Genomic DNA, 19500 nt, shown 5'->3' on the forward strand with positions numbered 1-19500 from the left:
CATAAGTGCGCGACGCCACGTAAGGCTAAAGCAGCCAGTCATGGAGCAGCTCGGCTGTTTGTCGTAAACGGAGCGACGTGTTATCGACCTGTCCTTTCCCGGGAGTCAGCGATCTCTCAATCCCTGCACTGCGCTAGTTCTAAAGAGGAAATGTCTCTACGCTGCGGGGATGCAGCCCGCACTCTGGGGCCCCGGGTGAGCCGCGGGGCGAGCGGGTTTGGGCGTGGGGTGGGGGGATCCTATCCCTTCAGAGCGCCCACGCCCAATAATAAAGGTCAGTGCATTTACTTCTAGCCAACGGCAGTTTTAAACATTTTTCGTGTAATCTCATGTCATTCTTCCACCAGCCGCAAGATATTGATATAGAGTCTCTGGCATCAGTTTGTTTGAAAGTCTCTCTGGGCCGGCACTGAGGACTTATTTTTTGTTTAGAGTGGTTTGTACCCTATATTTATTGAGCACTGCAGTGAGCACCCCACATAGCTATTCTGTGTCGGACTCTTACTGTGTGTAAGACACCACTCTAGCCGCAGAGAACACAAACCTGTCCACTAGGATTTAGCTGCAGACATTGAGAAGTGCAGTAGCAATCGTGCAACACCCTAACAGGCACTCTTTTGAGTTGTCGAAGGTTCTGCGTTACCTGTGCAGACTCGCGGATTTTGTAGTGTTCTGGCTGTCTCATGCATGTTTGTGTTCAGATGTAAAAGCCGAATACCATGATTTCTTATGTTCTTGACTGCCATGTTCAAACACAGAAAAAATGTAACCTAGAAAGTAAAAATGTACATCCTGGCCAATGTGGTGAAACCCCGTCTCTACTGAAAATACAAAAATTAGCTGAGCGTGGTGGCGCGCGCCTGTAATCCCAGCTACTCGGGAGGCTGAGGCAGGAGAATCGCTTGAACCCGGGAGGCGGAGGTTGCAGTGAGCCGACATCGCGCTCCAGCCTGTGTGACAGAGCGAGACTCCGTCTCAAAAAAAAAAAAAAGGTAAAAACGTTAGGCTTGGTTTTCCCCCTTCCAGTTATCTGAAACCAACTGAGCATTATTAACCTACTTTTCAACAATTATGCTTATTCAAAACTCGAGAGATTTATTGCACACTTCACTTTAAACGCCCCTGATTCAAGTCAGGACCAGAACTGTGGCACCTTCTTCAGTTATTGCAGTTCAATCTTGTTGAAAGACAAACATGTAGTTCCTGGTAGTGGAGTACATGAAAGTCTGATGTATGTTAGATAGTTCCAGAGATTTCCAAATCTGTTCTAAACTCAGTAGTAAACAGTCAACTCTTACTCTCTTTTAGGTTTGCTTCCTTCAGTCATCTTTTATATTACATTCTAATGCCCTAGAATACTAGAGCTCCTAGTTTGACATAATTTCTGAAACACTTTTTTAGCTTTACCAAAAGGCTTACTTTTAGGTGTTATGATGGGTTAAAAGTAAATTATTCTGGACTCCACTAAATAAATGTCATAATGAACTCTTTCTTTAGGTATTTGGGAGATATTTATGCAGCCCAGTCAGACCATTAAGTTCCTTGCCAGATAAAAAAAAGGAACTCTTACAGAATGGACCAGGCCTTCAAGATTTTGTATCTGGTGATCTTGCAGACAGGAGCACCTGGGATGAATATAAAGGAAACCTAAAACGCCAGAAAGGAGAAAGGTAATTGAAAATTTGAGATAATTTTAACGTCCCATTCCTTTGTTGTGCATTATTTTCAGATATAACCAAGCCCTAGAATCTGTTTTTTATATCAGACTTGTTAAATTTAGCTAAAAATCATTAGAAAGATGTGATAACACAACTAGATAGAACAGGTAAGCAGATGAAATTGTTGGAATCTTTCTCTTTTCTCTGTGCCCTTACTATGTTACACTGCCATCTCCCCATTTTCTACCCGGCATCCAACTTCTTCAGAGTAGAGATTATTGCCTTGCTACTAGTCTGTTAGATCTGGGTTACTAGGTGTTGATGATCTAACATGTACTTCTCCTAGTCAATTTACATATGACCTATGGATACCTTCCTTAATTTAAAAGAGTTACGGAATTTTATGTAGAAGGTAGATTGTGTTGAGAGAGAACTTAATCCAGCTCCTTCTATATCACAAGTGGATGGAAGTCATGGAGAACCAAGGATTCACAGTCTCCACTCCAAATTTTAGATCTTTTTTACGTTGAGTAACCACTATGAAATCTAGAATGTAGAGCAGACAATGCACTGTTGTGATCTTACCTCACTCTAAACAAATAGAGTACTTTTTGGCAGTATCATTCATGAGGGATGAGATATCAAAAACTCATTCTCTTATTAGAATAGTGTAACTCTGGCTTTGCAAAAAAGGTAGACATGAGTATAGTGCCCTGTTACACTCCATTATTGGTGTTTTCTTTTTTTTTTTTTATTTTTTTTGAGACGGAGTTCGCTCTTGTTGCCCAGGCTGGAGTGCAAATGGCGCGATCTCGGCTCACAGTAACCTCCGCCTCCAGGGTTCAAGCCACTCTCCTGCCTCAGCCTCCAGAGTAGCTGGGATTACAGGCATGCACCACTACGCCCAGCTAATTTTGTATTTTTAGTAGAGACGGGGTTTCTCCATGTTGGTCAGGCTGGTCTCGAACTCTGGACCTCAGGTGATCCACCTGCCTCGGCCTCCCAAAGTGCTGGGATTACAGGCGTGAGCCACGGTGCCTGGCCCCATTATTGGTGTTTTCTAAAGTGGTTTGAGCAAGGCTGAATTTGATTCTGTGTTCTTACTCTTATGACAGAAATTATAAGAGTTATTCTAAGATTATAGAAAAAGTATTAACTAGGAATTGTAATAGAAGAAATTAACTTCAAAGCTGTGTAATTATTTGGCAGCATATTTGTTAATAGTTATGTTTGGCTTTCCTTAGGTTAAGACTACCTCCATGGCTAAAGACAGAGATTCCCATGGGGAAAAATTACAATAAACTGAAAAACACTTTGCGGAATTTAAACCTCCATACAGTAAGTTGTCAAAGTGTAAATTATTCCTCTTAACCAAAAGCCATGTTTCTACATTTATACAACTTAAAAATTATTAATAAATATATAAATAATAGCAAAGAAAGTAAATATGTTAAGTGATACATTACTACCAGGAATGGAAATATATTTAGAATCATTTTCCTGCAAACAAAAGATTTTTTGCCCTACAAGTTTGGAAACAAAGCTTTGTTTGTTTTATATTGCAAATTAGATACATGTTTCATTGGAAAGAATATAAAATTAAATGTGAAGCTATGTCACATACACAATGCCATATATAAAGCACGCTCTTTTACCTTTAACTGTTCAGTATATATTCTTTCAGACTTTTTTATTTGCACATATGAAGTATATACATTCATAAAGTTTTTAATTTAAAAATGAGAGTTTGGCCAGGTATGGTGGCTCACACCAATAATTCCAGCACTCAGAAGGCCGAGGCAGGAGGATCACCTGAGGTCAGGAGTTCAAGACCAGCCTGGCCAACATGGCGAAACCCCGTCTCTACTAAAAATACAAAAAAAAAAATTTGCTGGACTTGGTGGCGTCAGCCTGTAGTCCCAGCTACTCGGAAGGCTGAGGCAGGAGAAACACTTGAGCCCGGGAGGTGGAGATTGCAGTGAGCCAAAATGGCACTACTGCACTCCAGCCTGCGACACAGTGAGACTCCATCTTTAAAAAAATAAAAATTCAAGTCTGTCCATTCTTATATAATTGTGTAAGGGAGTACACCTCTATAGGACATGCTCACCACACTCTAATTTTAATATAGAGTTTGGCAGTTTAACAGCCCCCCCTTTTTTTTTTTTTAAGACAGGGCATTGCTCTGTTGTCCAGGCTAGAGCACTGTGGCACAATTGCCTTGACCTCCCAGGCTCAAGTGATCCTCCCTCCTTGGCCTTCTGAGTAGCTGGGAGTATAGATGCACATTACCATGCCTAGCTAACTTTTCGATTTTTTGTAGAGGCGGGGTTTCACTATGTTGCCGAGACTGGTACCAGATTCCTGGGCTCAAGCAATCCTCCCGCCTCAGCCTCCCAAAGTGCTGGAATTACAGGCGTGAGCCAGCGCACTTGGTCTTAACAGCATTTTTGAATAGTGGATGTCTTCAAAATATGTTGTAAACAATGAGTAGTTTAAAATGTCTAATCATAGTCACCAATTGTTTAGTTGGTGGATATTGTCAACCTAATGGTGTTCCATTTCCTTTTGTACACAGGTATGTGAGGAAGCTCGATGTCCCAATATTGGAGAGTGTTGGGGAGGTGGAGAATATGCCACTGCCACAGCCACGATCATGGTAGGGCCAGCCTCAGCCTCTACAGCTTTAGTCTAGAAACTGAAAGGGAATATGTTCTGTCTTCCTAAAAATGTGCGTTATGTATCTCTGGTCAGAGTTTTCATTACATTTGCATTTATGAAAAATATTAAGAAAAAACCTGATAGAATAATCCAACCTGTTGTGATTTCACTCTTCTCTGCATAAATCTGTTATTGGTTCTTTCATTTATGTGATAGTTAATCACGCGCTGCCTTGAGATACCTCTCCTATCAATTTTTGGAAACATTATTCATGATTGCTTAACTTTTTATGTGTTTTCTGTTTAATATATTCTACAAGAAGGAGCTGTGCTTTCTGTTTTCACATTCATGGAGACCTGCACTTTGATCTGTTACATATTTTATGTCTTTTAAAATCATCTTTTTTGATTATTGAGTAGATAAAATGTATCTTCATAGGCCAGGTGCAGTGGCTGATGCCTGTAATCCCAGCATTTTGGGAGGCTGAGTCAGGCGGATCATTTGAACCCAGGAGTTCGAGACCAGCTGTGCAACATAGTAAAACCCTGTCCATACAAAAAAAAGTTTTAAAAAATTAGCTGGGCATGGTGGCACTTGCCTGTATACTCAACTACTGGGGAGGCTGAGGTGGGAGGATCACTTGAGTCCAAGAAGTCGAGGCTGCAGTAAGACATGATCATGCCACTGCATCTCAGCCTAGACTACAGAGCAAGACCCTGTTTCAAAAAAAAAGTATCTTATAAACTGTAAGTTATAAAGAATAACAGAACAGACACCTTCATACCTCCAGTTTGAGATTAAAACATTAGCATTATCTTTGAATCCCCCTCTGTAGCCCCTAAACTGTATTTTAGAATCCCATTTTTCAGTTGTGTTTCTATTTTGTTTGAAGAAATGGGAGTCTCACTCTGTCACCCAGGCTGGAGCGCAGTGGCACAGTCATAGCTCACTGCAGCCTCGAACTCTAGGCTCAGGTGATCCTCCCATCTCAGCCTCCCTGAATACCTGAGGCTACAGGTACATGCCACTACACCCAGCTAATTTTTAGAGACAGGGTCTCACTGTGTTGCCCATGCTGGTCTCAAACTCTGAACAATCCTCCCACCTCAGCCTCCAGAGTAGCTGGGATTATAGGAGCAAGCCACTGCACCCTGCTTTGTTTTTTAAATTTAAATTTTGTGTCCTTTCCTGATCCCATCCCCTTTTCTCTTCCCTGAACACTATTCTTATTGCTGAATTTATTATTTCCCTTTCTTTTTAGTTGTATCACATATGTTTGTGTTTCTTGACTACCATTTAGTTTCGAATGTTTCAAATTTCTTATAAACAGAAGCAAACTGAATGCATTCTTTGCAACTTGCTTTATTCTCTCAACATTATGTCCTTAAGGGTCATCTGTCTATTTGATTTAAATTGTAACATTTCTATTTTAGTTGATGGGTGACACATGTACAAGAGGTTGCAGATTTTGTTCTGTTAAGACTGCAAGAAATCCTCCTCCACTGGATGCCAGTGAGCCCTACAATACTGCAAAGGCAATTGCAGAATGGGGTCTGGATTATGTTGTCCTGACATCTGTGGATCGAGATGGTTAGTGTGTCATCGTGGCCTCTACCAGAAATTGGCTCTAAATGGTGACATCATCTTCAGCAGTGGATTCTTTTATTTCTAGATATGCCTGATGGGGGAGCTGAACACATTGCAAAGACTGTATCATATTTAAAGGAAAGGTACTTATTTTTGCATTTGTTTGTGTAATTTAAGGACCATTTTGGACCCACATGAGTTCAGTTTAAGTTCTTTACCTTGAAGCAGGGATTATTCACTTTCTGGGGAGTTTCATAGTTTTCTGATAATTCACTGGAAATTATGTACACATTTCTTTGGAAAAAGCATATTTGTATATACAGATATATATTTGCAGAGAATTTTAGGGGCTCAGTAACATGAACTTATCTATAGACCTTTAGCCCATAGAATCCCTCCCTCATATTAGAGCATTAGTCTAAACTTTGAATAATTTTCTTTAAAAAGTATAAACCTGGTCTTCTTAGTAATGATTTCTTTTTTTTTTTGAGACGGAGTCTCATTCTTTTGCCCAGGCTGGAGTGCAGTGGTGCCATTTCACTGCAACCTCCACCTCCTATTTCAAGCATTTCTCCTGCCTCGGCCTCCCAAGTAGCTGGGATTACAGGCCCATGCCACCACGCTCAGCTATTTTTTGTACTTTTAGTAAGAGACAGGATTTCACCATGTTGGCCAGAATGTCTCAAACTCCTGACCTCAATTGATCCACCCACCTGAGCCAAAATGCAGGATTACAGGCCTGGGCCACGGCACCCAACCTGTTTTGTTTTGTTTTGTTTTGTTTAAGAGACAGTCTTGCTTTGTCATCTAGGCTGGAGTGCAATGGCCTGGTCATAGCTCACTGCAGCCTCAAACTTCTGGGCTCAAGCAGTCCTTCTGCCTCAGCCTCCCAAGTAGCTGGGACTGCAGGTACACACTACCATGCTTGGCTAATTTTTTTTTTCATTTTTTTTTTTAGAGACAGAATCTTGCTACATTCCCCAGGCTCATCTCAAACTCCTGGCCTCAAGCAATACTCCTGCCTCGCCCTCCCGAAGTCCTGGGATTATTCTAATTTTCTACAACTCAGTACTAGTTTGGCACCTAAGCACACTTAGTAAATTTTTTAAATGATTCCCTAGTATTTTCTGTTTTCTATTTACTATAGTTCATTTTTGAAAAATCTGTTTGCAGCCCACTAAGTTTATTTTACAAGCTTCAATGGGTCTTAGCTTGCAGTTTAAAAAAGCAGTAGAACCAAGCACAGTGGTTCACGCCTATAGTTCTAGCACTTTGGGAGGCCAAAGCAGGAAGATTGCTTGAGGCCAGATGTTCAAGACTAGCCTGGGCAACATAGGGAGATGCTGTCTCTACAAAAAATAAATTAAAAAAAAAATAGGTGGATGTGGTAGCATGCGCCTGTAGTCCTACCTGCTTGGGAGGCTGAGGCAGAAGGATTGTGTGAGCCTAGGAGTTCAAAGTTACAGTGAGCTATGATGCACTGGGCAACAGAGCAAGACCCTGTTTTTATTTAAAAAAAAAAAAAACAGAATTATAGGATATGTTCTTTGAACATCTCGTATGTTCATGATAAAGGTGTACATGTAGTCTTTTCTACATCTGTTCTTTCAGGGAACAACTCCAGACACTTTGCCAGTGGGTTTATGAAAAAGTTTGTCAGCTGTTTCAGTCATTTTTGCTGGTGTCAAAGGGAACAGCTCTGTGACCCAGTTCACATTATAATGCTTGGATGAATAGATATAGCCACAACATAAATAGGAAGATTAATGTTTAGCTCGTACTTCGTTTAACAAAGCTCATGACTCAGCAACCCAGAAAATAGTTTTTAAAACCCATAGTACTTGTGAAATATTTGCCTAGAGGAAAGGAGGAGAGTATGGTTTGATGACTTTTTAAAGAAATCAAAATGAAAGCAATCAAATAATATTCACATTTATATAAGAAATATCTCAATTTACTTTCCAAAGAGTAAAGTTTTATATTTAATGTTTTAATATTTCATATTTTAGTTTCTTACAATTATTTACTTTTTCTAAAACCTACTCAAATTAGGTTTAAAAGTCTACTATATATAATTTGAAATTTTATTCAGTTTGCCTACAGGTGTGTTTTAACCAATGTGTACATACTATTTAATATTCCGCTTTTTTTTTCTTATAATGGTTCCTGTATGAACATCTGTATGTTCATACTTTGCTTGGCGAAGTTCTAAAGGTTACTGTGTTGAAACATACTGAATGAGTACTGATAATTTCTATTTTGAGCAACAGGTATGTCAGTGCTTTCTCTCTGTTTGATAATTCTCTTTTTTCCCCTAGGAATCCAAAATCCTTGTGGAATGTCTTACTCCTGATTTTCGAGGTGATCTCAAAGCAATAGAAAAAGTTGCTCTGTCAGGATTAGACGTGTATGCACATAATGTAGAAACAGTCCCAGAATTACAGAGGTGAATACGTGTACAAAGTAATGTTGGGAAGTTAGGTGGGTCAAAATATGCCATATATACTTACCTTTTCCAGGGGTGAACTTTGCCATCGACTTTTATAAAGTAAACTCTATTCTTTTTTGTTTTTTAGGAAAACTCAGTCTATGTCTATTACATAAAAATCAGAAAATATCACCAACAAAAACAGCATAAATATCATCCATAGTAGTATTTCCATCCAGCAATATCAGTTACTTAGTGTTTATATTATAAACACTATATTTATACTGCATAATTGTATTTTTATATTTATAATATACTTAATTTTTATATTATAAACATTAAAGTGTTAATCATATTACTAACAGTTACTGTGTGTTTTAATACACATAAATAATGAACATCTTTTCTTTCTTTTTTTTTAAATAATATCAGACTGCAAATTTCAATGAGTTGTTTGTTTCCCCTCCCCACAAAAAAGTTTTCGAAGGAGGGAAAAATTACACTAGAGCAATTGCTTTGGTTGTAATTCTAAAGAAAAGGCTTCAAAAATATATTCGACTGGGCGCGGTGGCACATGCCTGTAATCCCAGCTACTCAGGAGGCTGAGGCAGGAGAAGAATCGCTTGAACTCGGGAGGCGTAGGTTGCAGTGAGCCAAGATCGCGCCATTGCACTCCAGCCTGGGCAACGAGAGCAAAACTCCATCTAGAAAGAGAAAGAAAGAAAAAAAAAATACATATATATATATGTATATACAGCACCAATATATGTAATGAATGATGCCGAAGAAAAACTCGTGGCTCACGCTTGTAATCCTAGCACTTTGGGAGGCCAAGGCGGGCGAATTACCTGAGGTCGGGAGTTCAAGACCAGCCTGGCCAACATGATGAAACCCCGTCTCTACTAAATGCACAAAAAATTAGCCAGGTGTAGTGACGCCCATCTATAATTCCAGCTACTCTGGAGGCTGAGGCAGGAGAATTGCTTGAACCTGGGAGGTACAGGCTGTGGTAAACCAAGATAGTGATAGTGCCACTGCACTCCAGCCTGGGCAACAGAGCGAGACTTCTTCAAAAAAAAAAAGAAAAAAAAGAAAAACTCGGCCGGGCGCGGTGGCTCAACCCTGTAATCCCAGCACTTTGGGAGGCGGAGACGGGCGGATCACTAGGTCAGGAGATCAAGACCATCCTGGCGAACACGGTGAAACCCCGTCTCTACTAAAAAATACAAAAAACTTACGCAGGCGAGGTGGCGGGCGCCTGTAGTCCCAGCTACTTGGGAGGCTGAGGCAGGAGAGTGGCCTAAACCCAGGGTGGAGCGTGCAGTGAGCTGTGATCCCGTCACTGCACTCCAGCCTGGGCGACAGAGCGAGACTCTGTCTCAAAAAAAAAAAAAGAAAACTCATATCATTCAGATGTACTTTTTTAAAAAAGTAGACACTATGCTTTCTTACTCCTAATAATTTCAGTAATTAAGAGTAATTATTGGCAAGTAACACTGATGTAAAAAGTAAGGATTATTATCCACATCCATTCAAATTTTAGAAAAATGAACATTTTAAGCTTCAGGCAAGATTAATATCATTTTTTCTTTAATTTAGCATTTAGCAGTGATTTTATTAGCTTCTACATATGATCTGTGTCATAGAACCTGAAATAAGTTAAAGTAAACAATAACCATCATTTTCACTAAATTATGAACAGTAGAGACCGTAACTTAATTTCAGTGGAGAAATTCTGTTAAAAAGTAATTTCTGTATTGTCAGTTTCAGTTATATTTAAATTCATAAATTTGTTTCTTTCCTGTTAACTAGTGTCTGATGAAAAACAATTACAGAAAATAAAGCTGCATTAGAATTGAAATGAAATCCGGTTTAACATCAGAAGCTTTCTGGCCTTTTGGCTTAAATGATAAGTCATTTAAGCCACGGTACACAGCCTGTTGCAACCTTGTCATGATACCACCACCAGTGGGTGCCAGTTCCGTGGTTTCACTTAAGAAACATGATCCTTTCCAGTGAAAATTCCAGAATCATGCATTTCTTTACCTAAGAGGTGGCAGTGTTGTGTACTTACCAGCAGAGGGCAGCTTAGTCTTCAGAAAAGAAATGAACATGAAAGTTTCAACCCTGTGACGTGGGTTCAGCTTATCTTTTTCTTTGTTCAGCATAGAGACTCTCTTCTGCTTTTTTTTCCTTTCTCTCCTAATTTTTTGCTTCGGAATTCTGGTTTCTCAATGCATCAACTGAAGTAATTTCTTCCATTGTACTTTTCTCTGCCCCAGGCTTGAGGCAGAGCTAGGGAGCCCAGTGAGGCCTTTTCTTTCCTAAATTAACAGTTAGGCATTTGTGCATAAGTGCTACCTTTCAACTATGTGGTTTAAGATAATGTGCAGAATGTACTTCTCTGGTCTTTCAGGTTGCTTGCGTAACTATGTACTTGGTTGAACTTGTAATTCTTGCTGACAACAGTCCTGCTGTTTTCCAGTAAGGTTCGTGATCCTCGGGCCAATTTTGATCAGTCCCTGCGTGTACTGAAACATGCCAAGAAGGTTCAGCCTGATGTTATTTCTAAAACATCTATAATGTTGGGTTTAGGCGAGAATGATGAGCAAGTATATGCAACAATGAAAGGTAAAGAAACTGAAAAATGAAAAAATCTTTCCCATCTAATTTGAGTAATAGCAGGAACTCGCTCACTTTGAAGGCCCTTCTCAGAACAAAGTATATGGTTATAAATAGCAGCATTAAAAGAAAACTAACTTGCACATTCACCCCCAAATCTAAAATACAAGTTAAAAAAGAAAATAAAGCAAAGGAAATAAATTTTCTTGGGATTTCATGGAGTGACATGCATGAAGCTCAGGATACGAAATTTATATCCCATTTTATTCCCCATCCTTGCATCCACTGATAGCATGATTTCATTCACTTTTCTCATTCTGTCATTGGACACTTTTGGAGAGCCAGCCAGGTACCAGGCACTGACAGTTCATAGATCAATGAGACTAATCCAAGCCTCTGAGAAAGAGCTTACTTGTAGCATTGTCACGTAACATGGTGTGCTTCGGACTTTGCTGAACCTTAGTCCCATAAGTCCATTTGCTTTGTGATTCTTGGACTTTTTAAAGTTTGGGAATCAAAGTTTTAATTTTAGCAGAGGATCCTTAGATTGCTTGTAGTTATTTAGTGGTTCAAAGAGTAGTAAGTTCATATAGTAAGAGCTGCTGTTTACCAAATTGCACGCAGTTTATTAGAAAGGTTCTGATACGTCACAGTTTAAACCACAGCCCCCATAGCATATCTTGTGCATTGAGTAAAAACCTAATGCAACATATTTGCTCTATAATATAGGTGCATTCAAGTTTTTGCATATACTATTTCCCATACCTTTTCTGCCAAACAGACTCCTACTCTAAAACACCCTCCACTACTATTTTAACATTTATTCTGTACTATTAGAAGTATTTATCCTTAAGTATTTATCTATAAGCCCTACATGCCCTACATGACTGTCTTAATTATTCCTGTTTTCAGTCCTTACCACAGTCCCTGGCACATAATACTTTTGAATGGATAGGTGTTATCTTATTCCCCAACATGAGGATTATGGACTGTCATAAAGTTCACACCGTTTTTAAATATTCCTCAGGAAAATTATGGCTAGGTCTACAATTAAAGTATTTGCTAATGTAATTTGTGCTTTTCTTCCTATAGCACTTCGTGAGGCAGATGTAGACTGCTTGACTTTAGGACAATATATGCAGCCAACAAGGCGTCATCTTAAGGTACACGTATCTTGATTTGCTTTTTTTTTTTTTAAGACGGAGTTTTGCTCTTGTCACCCAAGCTGGAGTGTAGTGGCACGATCTCGGCTCACTGTAATCTCTGCCTCCTGGGTTCAAGTGATTCTCCTGCCTCACCCTCCTGAGTAGCTGGGACTACAGACAGGTGCCACTACATCTGGCTAAATTATATCTGTAGATACAGATTTAGATATTTTTGTTGTTGTTGTTTGACACAGAGTCTCGCTCTGTCACCCAGACTAGAGTGCAGTGGTGCAATCTCAGCTCACTGCAACCTCCACCTCCCAGGTTCAAACAATTTTCATGACTCAGCCTCCTGAGTAGCTGGGATTACAGGCATGAACTACCACACCTGACTAGTTTTTTTATATTTTTAGAGACAGAATTTTGGCACGTTGCCCAGGCTGGTCTTGAACTCCTGAGCTCAGGCAATCCACCCACCTTGGCCTCCCAAAGCACTAGGATTGCAGGTGTGAGCCACCACACCTGGTCAATTTTGTAATATTTTTAATGGAGACGGGGTTTCACCATTTTGGCCATGCTAGTCTTGAACTCCTGACCTTAGGTGATCCGCCCGCCTCAGCCTTCCAAAGTGCTGGGATTACAGGTGTGAGCCACTGCGCCCAGCCCATGTATAGCTTTTGACTCCCAAAAAATCATAACTACTAATAGCCTTCTGTTAACCGGAAGCCTTACCAATAACAAGTCAATTAACACACATTTTATATGTTACATAAGTGGGCCTGTGCAGTTACCATGTTGTTCAAGGGTCAGCTGTATACTAGTAAGTCCCAGTTTTATTATCTACATAAATCAGCTACATTGGCACATATTTGCTGCCTCCCCCATTTTCTCCACAAATTTCACAACTCAAGTGACCTAGAGAAAAAGAATTTAAAAGTTGGGAAATGGCACTCATTTACACTTGGTTATTGTGTAATTTGTTTTTTGTTATGTTAGAGCCAGAGGCGAAGTAAGAATGGGAAACCATTGTTTCTGTTTCTATCATGGACGTTTATCCATTCATTCAAGAAGCTTGTGTTGAGCAGTGACCATGTGCCAGTCACAGTGCTAAGCAGAAGATACAAATTGAGTAAGACAGTCTTGTCCTCAAGAATCAGATAGGCATGAGTAATTCTTGAATTTACCTGTTAATGAAGGAAAAATATAGATAAATAATCTCTATAGATAATCTCTTCTTTTTCTGTCCTTTGGAATAGCCAATGTAGCACAAAATTGATACGCTTCCCTGCCTCTATAATTCCCTGTATTTACATCCCAGTAGAGTGGCCAACAAGTAACCAGTAAACAGGGAGGAGGGAGAGGACAAAAGCCTGGGGGTGGAGGCAAGATAAATTATGCAGTGAAGAGCGTTCTGCATAAATGGGTATAGACTTTCTGCAGAATCAAAGAGGAATTCTAAAATCTGATCAGAAGTAATTATTTAAATCTAGGTTGAAGAATATATTACTCCTGAAAATTCCAATACTGGGAAAAGTAGGAAATGAACTTGGATTTCATTATACTGCAAGTGGCCCTTTGGTGCGTTCTTCATATAAAGCAGGTAAGTTAGATTGCAGGGCATGGTTTTATTTAGGCCATTAACTTTCCACATTAAGTTCTACCACCAATCACTAAAACTCTTGACAAATTGTAATGCCTTTGGTGGTCTTGGTAGAGGGCGTAGTTTTTGTTCCTGGAACATGCTTAGGAGCTTTGCTCCATGGGGGATCATGTTAAGGAAAAGTTTCTCTTAATCCTTTGTTTCTTAAACAAATTCAGCCCCCTGCTTTGTAACTCAGCTACTATAGTAAAAGCAGAAACAATTAGTTTATTGATTTATTCTATGTGTAGATTTCAGTAGTAGATTATTCAGATATGACAGAGCATGTCAAGCATCTAATAGGGTTTTCTGAGAAATACATATTTATTTGGAAATGATGCCAGCTGCATCTCCAGACTACCAATTTCAATCAATTTAAGCACTGAAAAGTATCTGTTTGATAGCATTGCTTACGTCATTACATTTCTTTGTATTTTCCCCAGAGGCAACAGAAAATATCCATAAGATTATTTTCTCCATAGAAACGTTTAGTGGTTTTACTAGCTACAATGCAGTTTTTTTTTTACCTTTGGAATTTCAGCTCTTATTTTAATCAATAGCTTGAATTGATTTATGAAAATAAAATCAGTTTCCAAGGGATAAAAAGTCACGTGATAATGATTGTCAGAGGATCCATAGAACATATCTGAAGACTGAATTTAATCTAGAAAGTGTTTATGATGTCCTTGTCAGTTGGACTTAACAATTACAATTATTAAGAATAAATAGGCTGGCCGGGTGCGGTGGCTCACGCCTGTAATCCCAGCACTTTGGGAGGCGGGGGGATCACGAGGTCAGGAGATCGAGGCCATCCTGGCTAACATAGTGAAAACCCTGTCTCCACTAAAAATACAAAAAATTAGCTGGGCATGGTGGCGGACGCCTGTAGTCCCAGCTACTCAGGAGGCTGAGGCCGGAGAATGGCGTGAACCCAGGAGGCGGAGCTTGCAGTGAGCCGAGATTATGCCACCGCACTCCAGCCTGGGGTGACAGAGCAAGACTCCATCTCAAAAAAAAAAAAGAATAAAGAGGCCAGGCAAGGTGGCTCATGCCTCTAATCCCAGCACTTTGGAAGGCAGGAGAATTACTTGAGCCCAGGAGTTCAAGGATGCAGTGAGCTATGATCATGTCACTACAACTCTAGCCTGGGCGACACAGCAAGATACTGTGTCTCAAAATAAAAATAAAATAAAGAAACAGCTAGGCCAGGTGAGGTGGTGTGTGCCTATAGTCCCACCTTCTTGGGAGACTGAGGCAGGAGGATCGCATGGGCCCAGGAGTTCAAATAGAGCTTGAGCAACATTGTGAGACCTCATCTCTTTATTTTTTATTTTTTTTGATGGTTCTTTTTTTTTTTTTTTTTTTTTTGAGACAGTCTCTCTCTGTCGCCCAGGCTGGAGTGCAGTGGCCGGATCTCAGCTCACTGCAAGCTCCGCCTCCCGGGTTTACGCCATTCTCCTGGCTCAGCCTCCTGAGTAGCTGGGACTACAGGCGCCCCCTACCTCGCCCGGCTAGTTTTTTGTATTTTTTTAGTAAAGATGGGGTTTCACCGTGTTAGCCAGGATGGTCTTGATCTCCTGACCTCATGATCTGCCCGTCTCGGCCTCCCAAAGTGCTGGGATTACAGGCTTGAGCCACTGCACCCGGCCGTTACTTTTTATTTTTTTATTATTTTTGTTTTGAGGTGGAGTCCCTCTCCCCTCTCCGTCACCCAGGCTGTGATGCAGTGTGCAGTCTGGTTACTGCACCTGCTGACTCCAGGTTCACGCCATGTTCTCTGCGTCAGCCTCCCGAGGTAGCTGGGACCTAACAGGCACATTGCCACCACGCCCAGCTAATTTTTTGTATTCTTTAGTAGGAGCAGGCGGTTTCACGGTGTACCCAGGAGCTGACCCTCCGATCTCCGTGACCGTGGTGACTCCGCCCGCCTCGGGCCCTGCCGAAGAGTGCGGCGCATTTACAGGCGGTGACGCCACCCCCACCCCCCCCCCGCCCGAAAACCCCGGCTTTGGGGGGTTTGCGCGACTGGTCGCCTTTCCGAGCGCGCGTTGTCTCTCTTAAAAGTAGACAACTACCGGTGATGGCCGGAGGGCGCGTGGTGGCTTATGCCTAAATCCCAGCACTTTGGAGCCGCGGCGGGCAGATCAGAAGGTCAGGAGTTCAAGACGCATTCGCCAAAACCTCGTCTCTCCTTAAATAATATCAAAAATTAGCCGTGTACGGTGGCTTAGTCTGTATCCCAACACTTTGGGAGGTGGGGGGGGCGGTAGGATCATGAGTCATGATCGAGATCATCCCTGGCAGCATAGTGGACCCCATCTCTACTAAAAATACAAAAATTAGCTGCGGCGATTGGTGGGTGCACACCTTAGTCCAGGCTACTCGGGAGGCTGAGGCCAGAGAATAGCTAGAAGCCGGGAGCGGATGCGTACAGTGAGCCAAGATCCTGCCATCCACTCGCAGTGCCTAGCAACACAGCAAGACCCCACTTCTCAAAAGAAAAAGAAAAAATTACAAAAATAGGCTGGATGTTGGGCGTGTGCCTGTAGTCCAGTCCGTTGGGCGGCGCTGAGGCAGGAGAAAGTGTCTTTGAACCGTCAGGAGCAGAGGTGCGTTGGGGTAGCCAAGATCAGTCGCAGCTGCACTCCAGCCGTGGGGCAATCAGCGCGGAGACTCCTTGTCTCAAAAAAATATAATTAAATAGCTAGGTTTGTGTGTTTTTTTTTTTCTTTTTTTTTTTATCTAATAGTGGCTAAATCTTAAATATGTTTAAATTAAACAAATTCTATTTGAAAAAATTAATGCTCCAGTATTAGTAATATTCAGTATGTTCCTATAAAGACATTTAAGGCCGGGTGCAGTGGCTCACGCCTATAATCCTAGCACTTTGGGAGGCTGACGTGGGTGGATCACTTGAGCCCAGGAGTTCAAGACCAGCCTGGGCAACATGGCAAAACCCCATCTTTACAAAAATACAGAAATTAGCTGGGTGGCTGATTTGCTGGGTGGTGGTGCGCACCTTTAGTTCTAGCTACCCAGGAGGCTGAGGTGGGAGAATCACCTGAGCCCAGGAGGTTGAGGCTGCATTGAGCTGTGATCGTGCCACTGCACTCCAGCCTGGGTGACAGAGTGAGATCCTGTCTCAAAAATAAATAAATAAATAAAAATAGTAATTTAAAACATTTTAATGAACTAATAGCTCATCATAGTTTGAAAACCCAAGAATTTGATTCACCACTGACTGACAGGATGTGAGGATTTTGAAAACCAGTAATCGCAAGTGATTTAGTCTTCAAGCAGCACTGCTGGCAAGCTAAAAATACATATGAAGGATAGAACCACTATCAGCTTCTATAATGGTTAGAGTAATATCCTTTGAAAGGAGTTTTCTTTTGTTAAAGAAAATTTCTAACATATAAAAGGAAGTAAATTATGAACTTTTTGATGCTTTCTAAATTACCAGGAAAAGATCAAATTCTGGTACATGATGAGCATTAGATTAAAATGATGGATTAGGGTCTGATAAAGTTGGTGCTACTCCCACGACATTCGGAGGAGGTATGGAGCAGCATGGATTACTTGGCTGGGTTATGAGCCTTGGGATTTGCAGAGATTATATGTAGATACACTCATCACAGTTCTACTCATATGTAAGATGGCAAAGAGAAGTTAATCAGACTCCTCGTAAAATCAGGCCTCCAGTGCTGCGCTCTACCAATAAGCATGGAGTCATGCTGTAAGAGCAATAGACTAAATGGAATGCTAATGGCCTAAAAAGAGAATGTGCCCTCTAAGCTGCTAACTTACTGCATAGGCACAACTCAGGCGGTGGAGAGAAAGCCCATTACAAACAAAGAGCTCTTGCTTCCCTAGAGGGGAATAAGCTAAAGAGATTCCATCAGATGCGTCTGCTCAACTGCAACGAGGTCTGTTTTATAAACATCAGATCCAGCCTAATAATGTAGCAAAATTGCTCTTGGAAGTGAATTTTGCCAAGAGCAATACTTTGACAGTGATGAGGGATAGATAGTGCACATAAAGTAGAATAAATGTGCAGACCCATGTATACAGTAGGGCCACCCTTCGTAATATTGAGTTACTAGAAAGAATAGTAGTAGGAGACTCTAGTCATTATTGCCGGGGAGAAAGGCCAAAGATATAGGGGATATTTAGGTTAGAAAAATATTGCCATTGAGATTTGAGAAGAGGGAAGTGTCAATAAATACAAATGTCTTCTTTAAAGGGGAAACACCAAAAATACAATTTTGAAATAGTTGTCTCACTGTTATTTACTTTAAGTTGATATTAATGTGTTTTCCTTTTCCTAAATAGGTGAATTTTCCTGAAAATCTAGTGGCTAAAAGAAAACAAAACCCTCTAAAACTTCAAGACCTTCAAGATCACAGAAATTTCTAAAATTTGATTCCAGTTAATAACAGAGGTGGTGCTAGAATGCCTGGACTACAGTGGATGTACCCCACCTCTTTGCTTAAAACAAAAAAATGTCAGTAGCCAGGCGTAGTGGCTCACGCCTGTAATCCCAGCACTTTAGGAGGCCGAGGCGGGTGGATCACCTGAGGTCAGGAGTTCGAGACCAGCCTGGCCTGCATGGTGAAACCCTGTCTCTACTAAAAATACAAAAATTAGCCGGGCGTGGTGGCGGGCGCCTGTAATCCCAGCTACTCGGGAGACTGAGGCAGAAGAGTCACTTGAACCTGGGAGGGGGAGGTTGCAGTGAGCTGAGATCGCACCATTGCCTTCCAGCCTGGGTGACAAGAGCAAAACTCCATCTCAAATAAATAAATAAAAAGGAAAAAAGTCAATAAACTATAGATTTAATTACAGTAATTCATTTGGCTTTTTGTATATCTTCTTTGTCCCAATAAACAGTTGCTTGCTGTGATGTAATCTTAAAATATCTTTGTAAGAATTTTCTGTTAAATAATTTTAAAATGCATTAAAAACTTCCAGAGACGAGGCATGGTGGCTGACACCTATAATCCCAACATTTTGGGAGGCCAAGGCGGGCAGATCACTTGAGCCCAGGAGTTTGAGACCAGCCTGAGCAACATGGTGAGACCCTATCTCTACAGAAAAATTTAAAAATTAACCAGATGTGGTGGCATGCATCCGTAGTCCCAGCTACTCAGGCTGAGGTGAGAGGATCACATGAACCTGGGAAGCGAGGTTGCAATGAGCTGAGATGGTGCCACTGTTCTCCAGCCTGGACACTGTAACTGCTCTCCAGACTCTGTCTCAAAAAAAACAAAAACTTCCAGATTTTCCAGTCCACTGTTAACATCATCATTACATTTCATTTATGAAAAATAAAAACTTCATTTGTTACTGTGATGGAACAGTCACAGTAACATAATCACAGTTTCATAGGTTGAAACTGTGATCAGTTATGATTAACCTTTGTCCTTATAATATTGGAATAATTTAGAAAGGCTTAAGAGTGAATGTTGGCCAGACTTGGTGGCTCATGCCTGTAATTCCAGCACTCTGAGAGGCTGAGGTGGGCGGATCACCTGAGGTTGGGAGTTTGAGACCAGCCTGGCCAACCTGGTGAAACTCCATTGCTACTAAAAATAAAAAAAATTAGCTAGGCAGGTTGGCAGGTGGCTGTAATCCCAGCCACTCGGGAGGCTGAGGCACGAGAATTACTTGAGCCTGTGAAGTGGAGATTGCAGTGAGGTGAGATCATGCTACTGCACTCCAGCCTGGGTGACAGAGTGAGATTGTCTCAAAAAAAAAAAA

General features: G+C 41.0%; 1 protein-coding gene across 1 annotated transcript; it reads left to right on the forward strand.

The window, feature by feature from the left end:
- Positions 1-19: 19 nt before the first annotated feature.
- Positions 20-14516, forward strand: LIAS (lipoic acid synthetase). Its single transcript, XM_017883762.1, is given in 11 exon segments — positions 20-195; positions 1498-1670; positions 2903-2996; positions 4237-4317; positions 5753-5909; positions 5992-6049; positions 10820-10965; positions 12049-12119; positions 13592-13610; positions 13613-13633; positions 13636-14516. Coding segments are annotated over 11 exon segments (972 nt in total). The 5' UTR covers positions 20-150; the 3' UTR covers positions 13743-14516.
- The last annotated feature ends 4984 nt before the right edge of the window (positions 14517-19500 follow it).

Source organism: Rhinopithecus bieti, unplaced genomic scaffold (genome assembly GCF_001698545.2).
Source record: "Rhinopithecus bieti isolate Rb0 unplaced genomic scaffold, ASM169854v2 scaffold_13349, whole genome shotgun sequence".
Taxonomy (NCBI): Eukaryota; Metazoa; Chordata; class Mammalia; order Primates; family Cercopithecidae; genus Rhinopithecus; species Rhinopithecus bieti.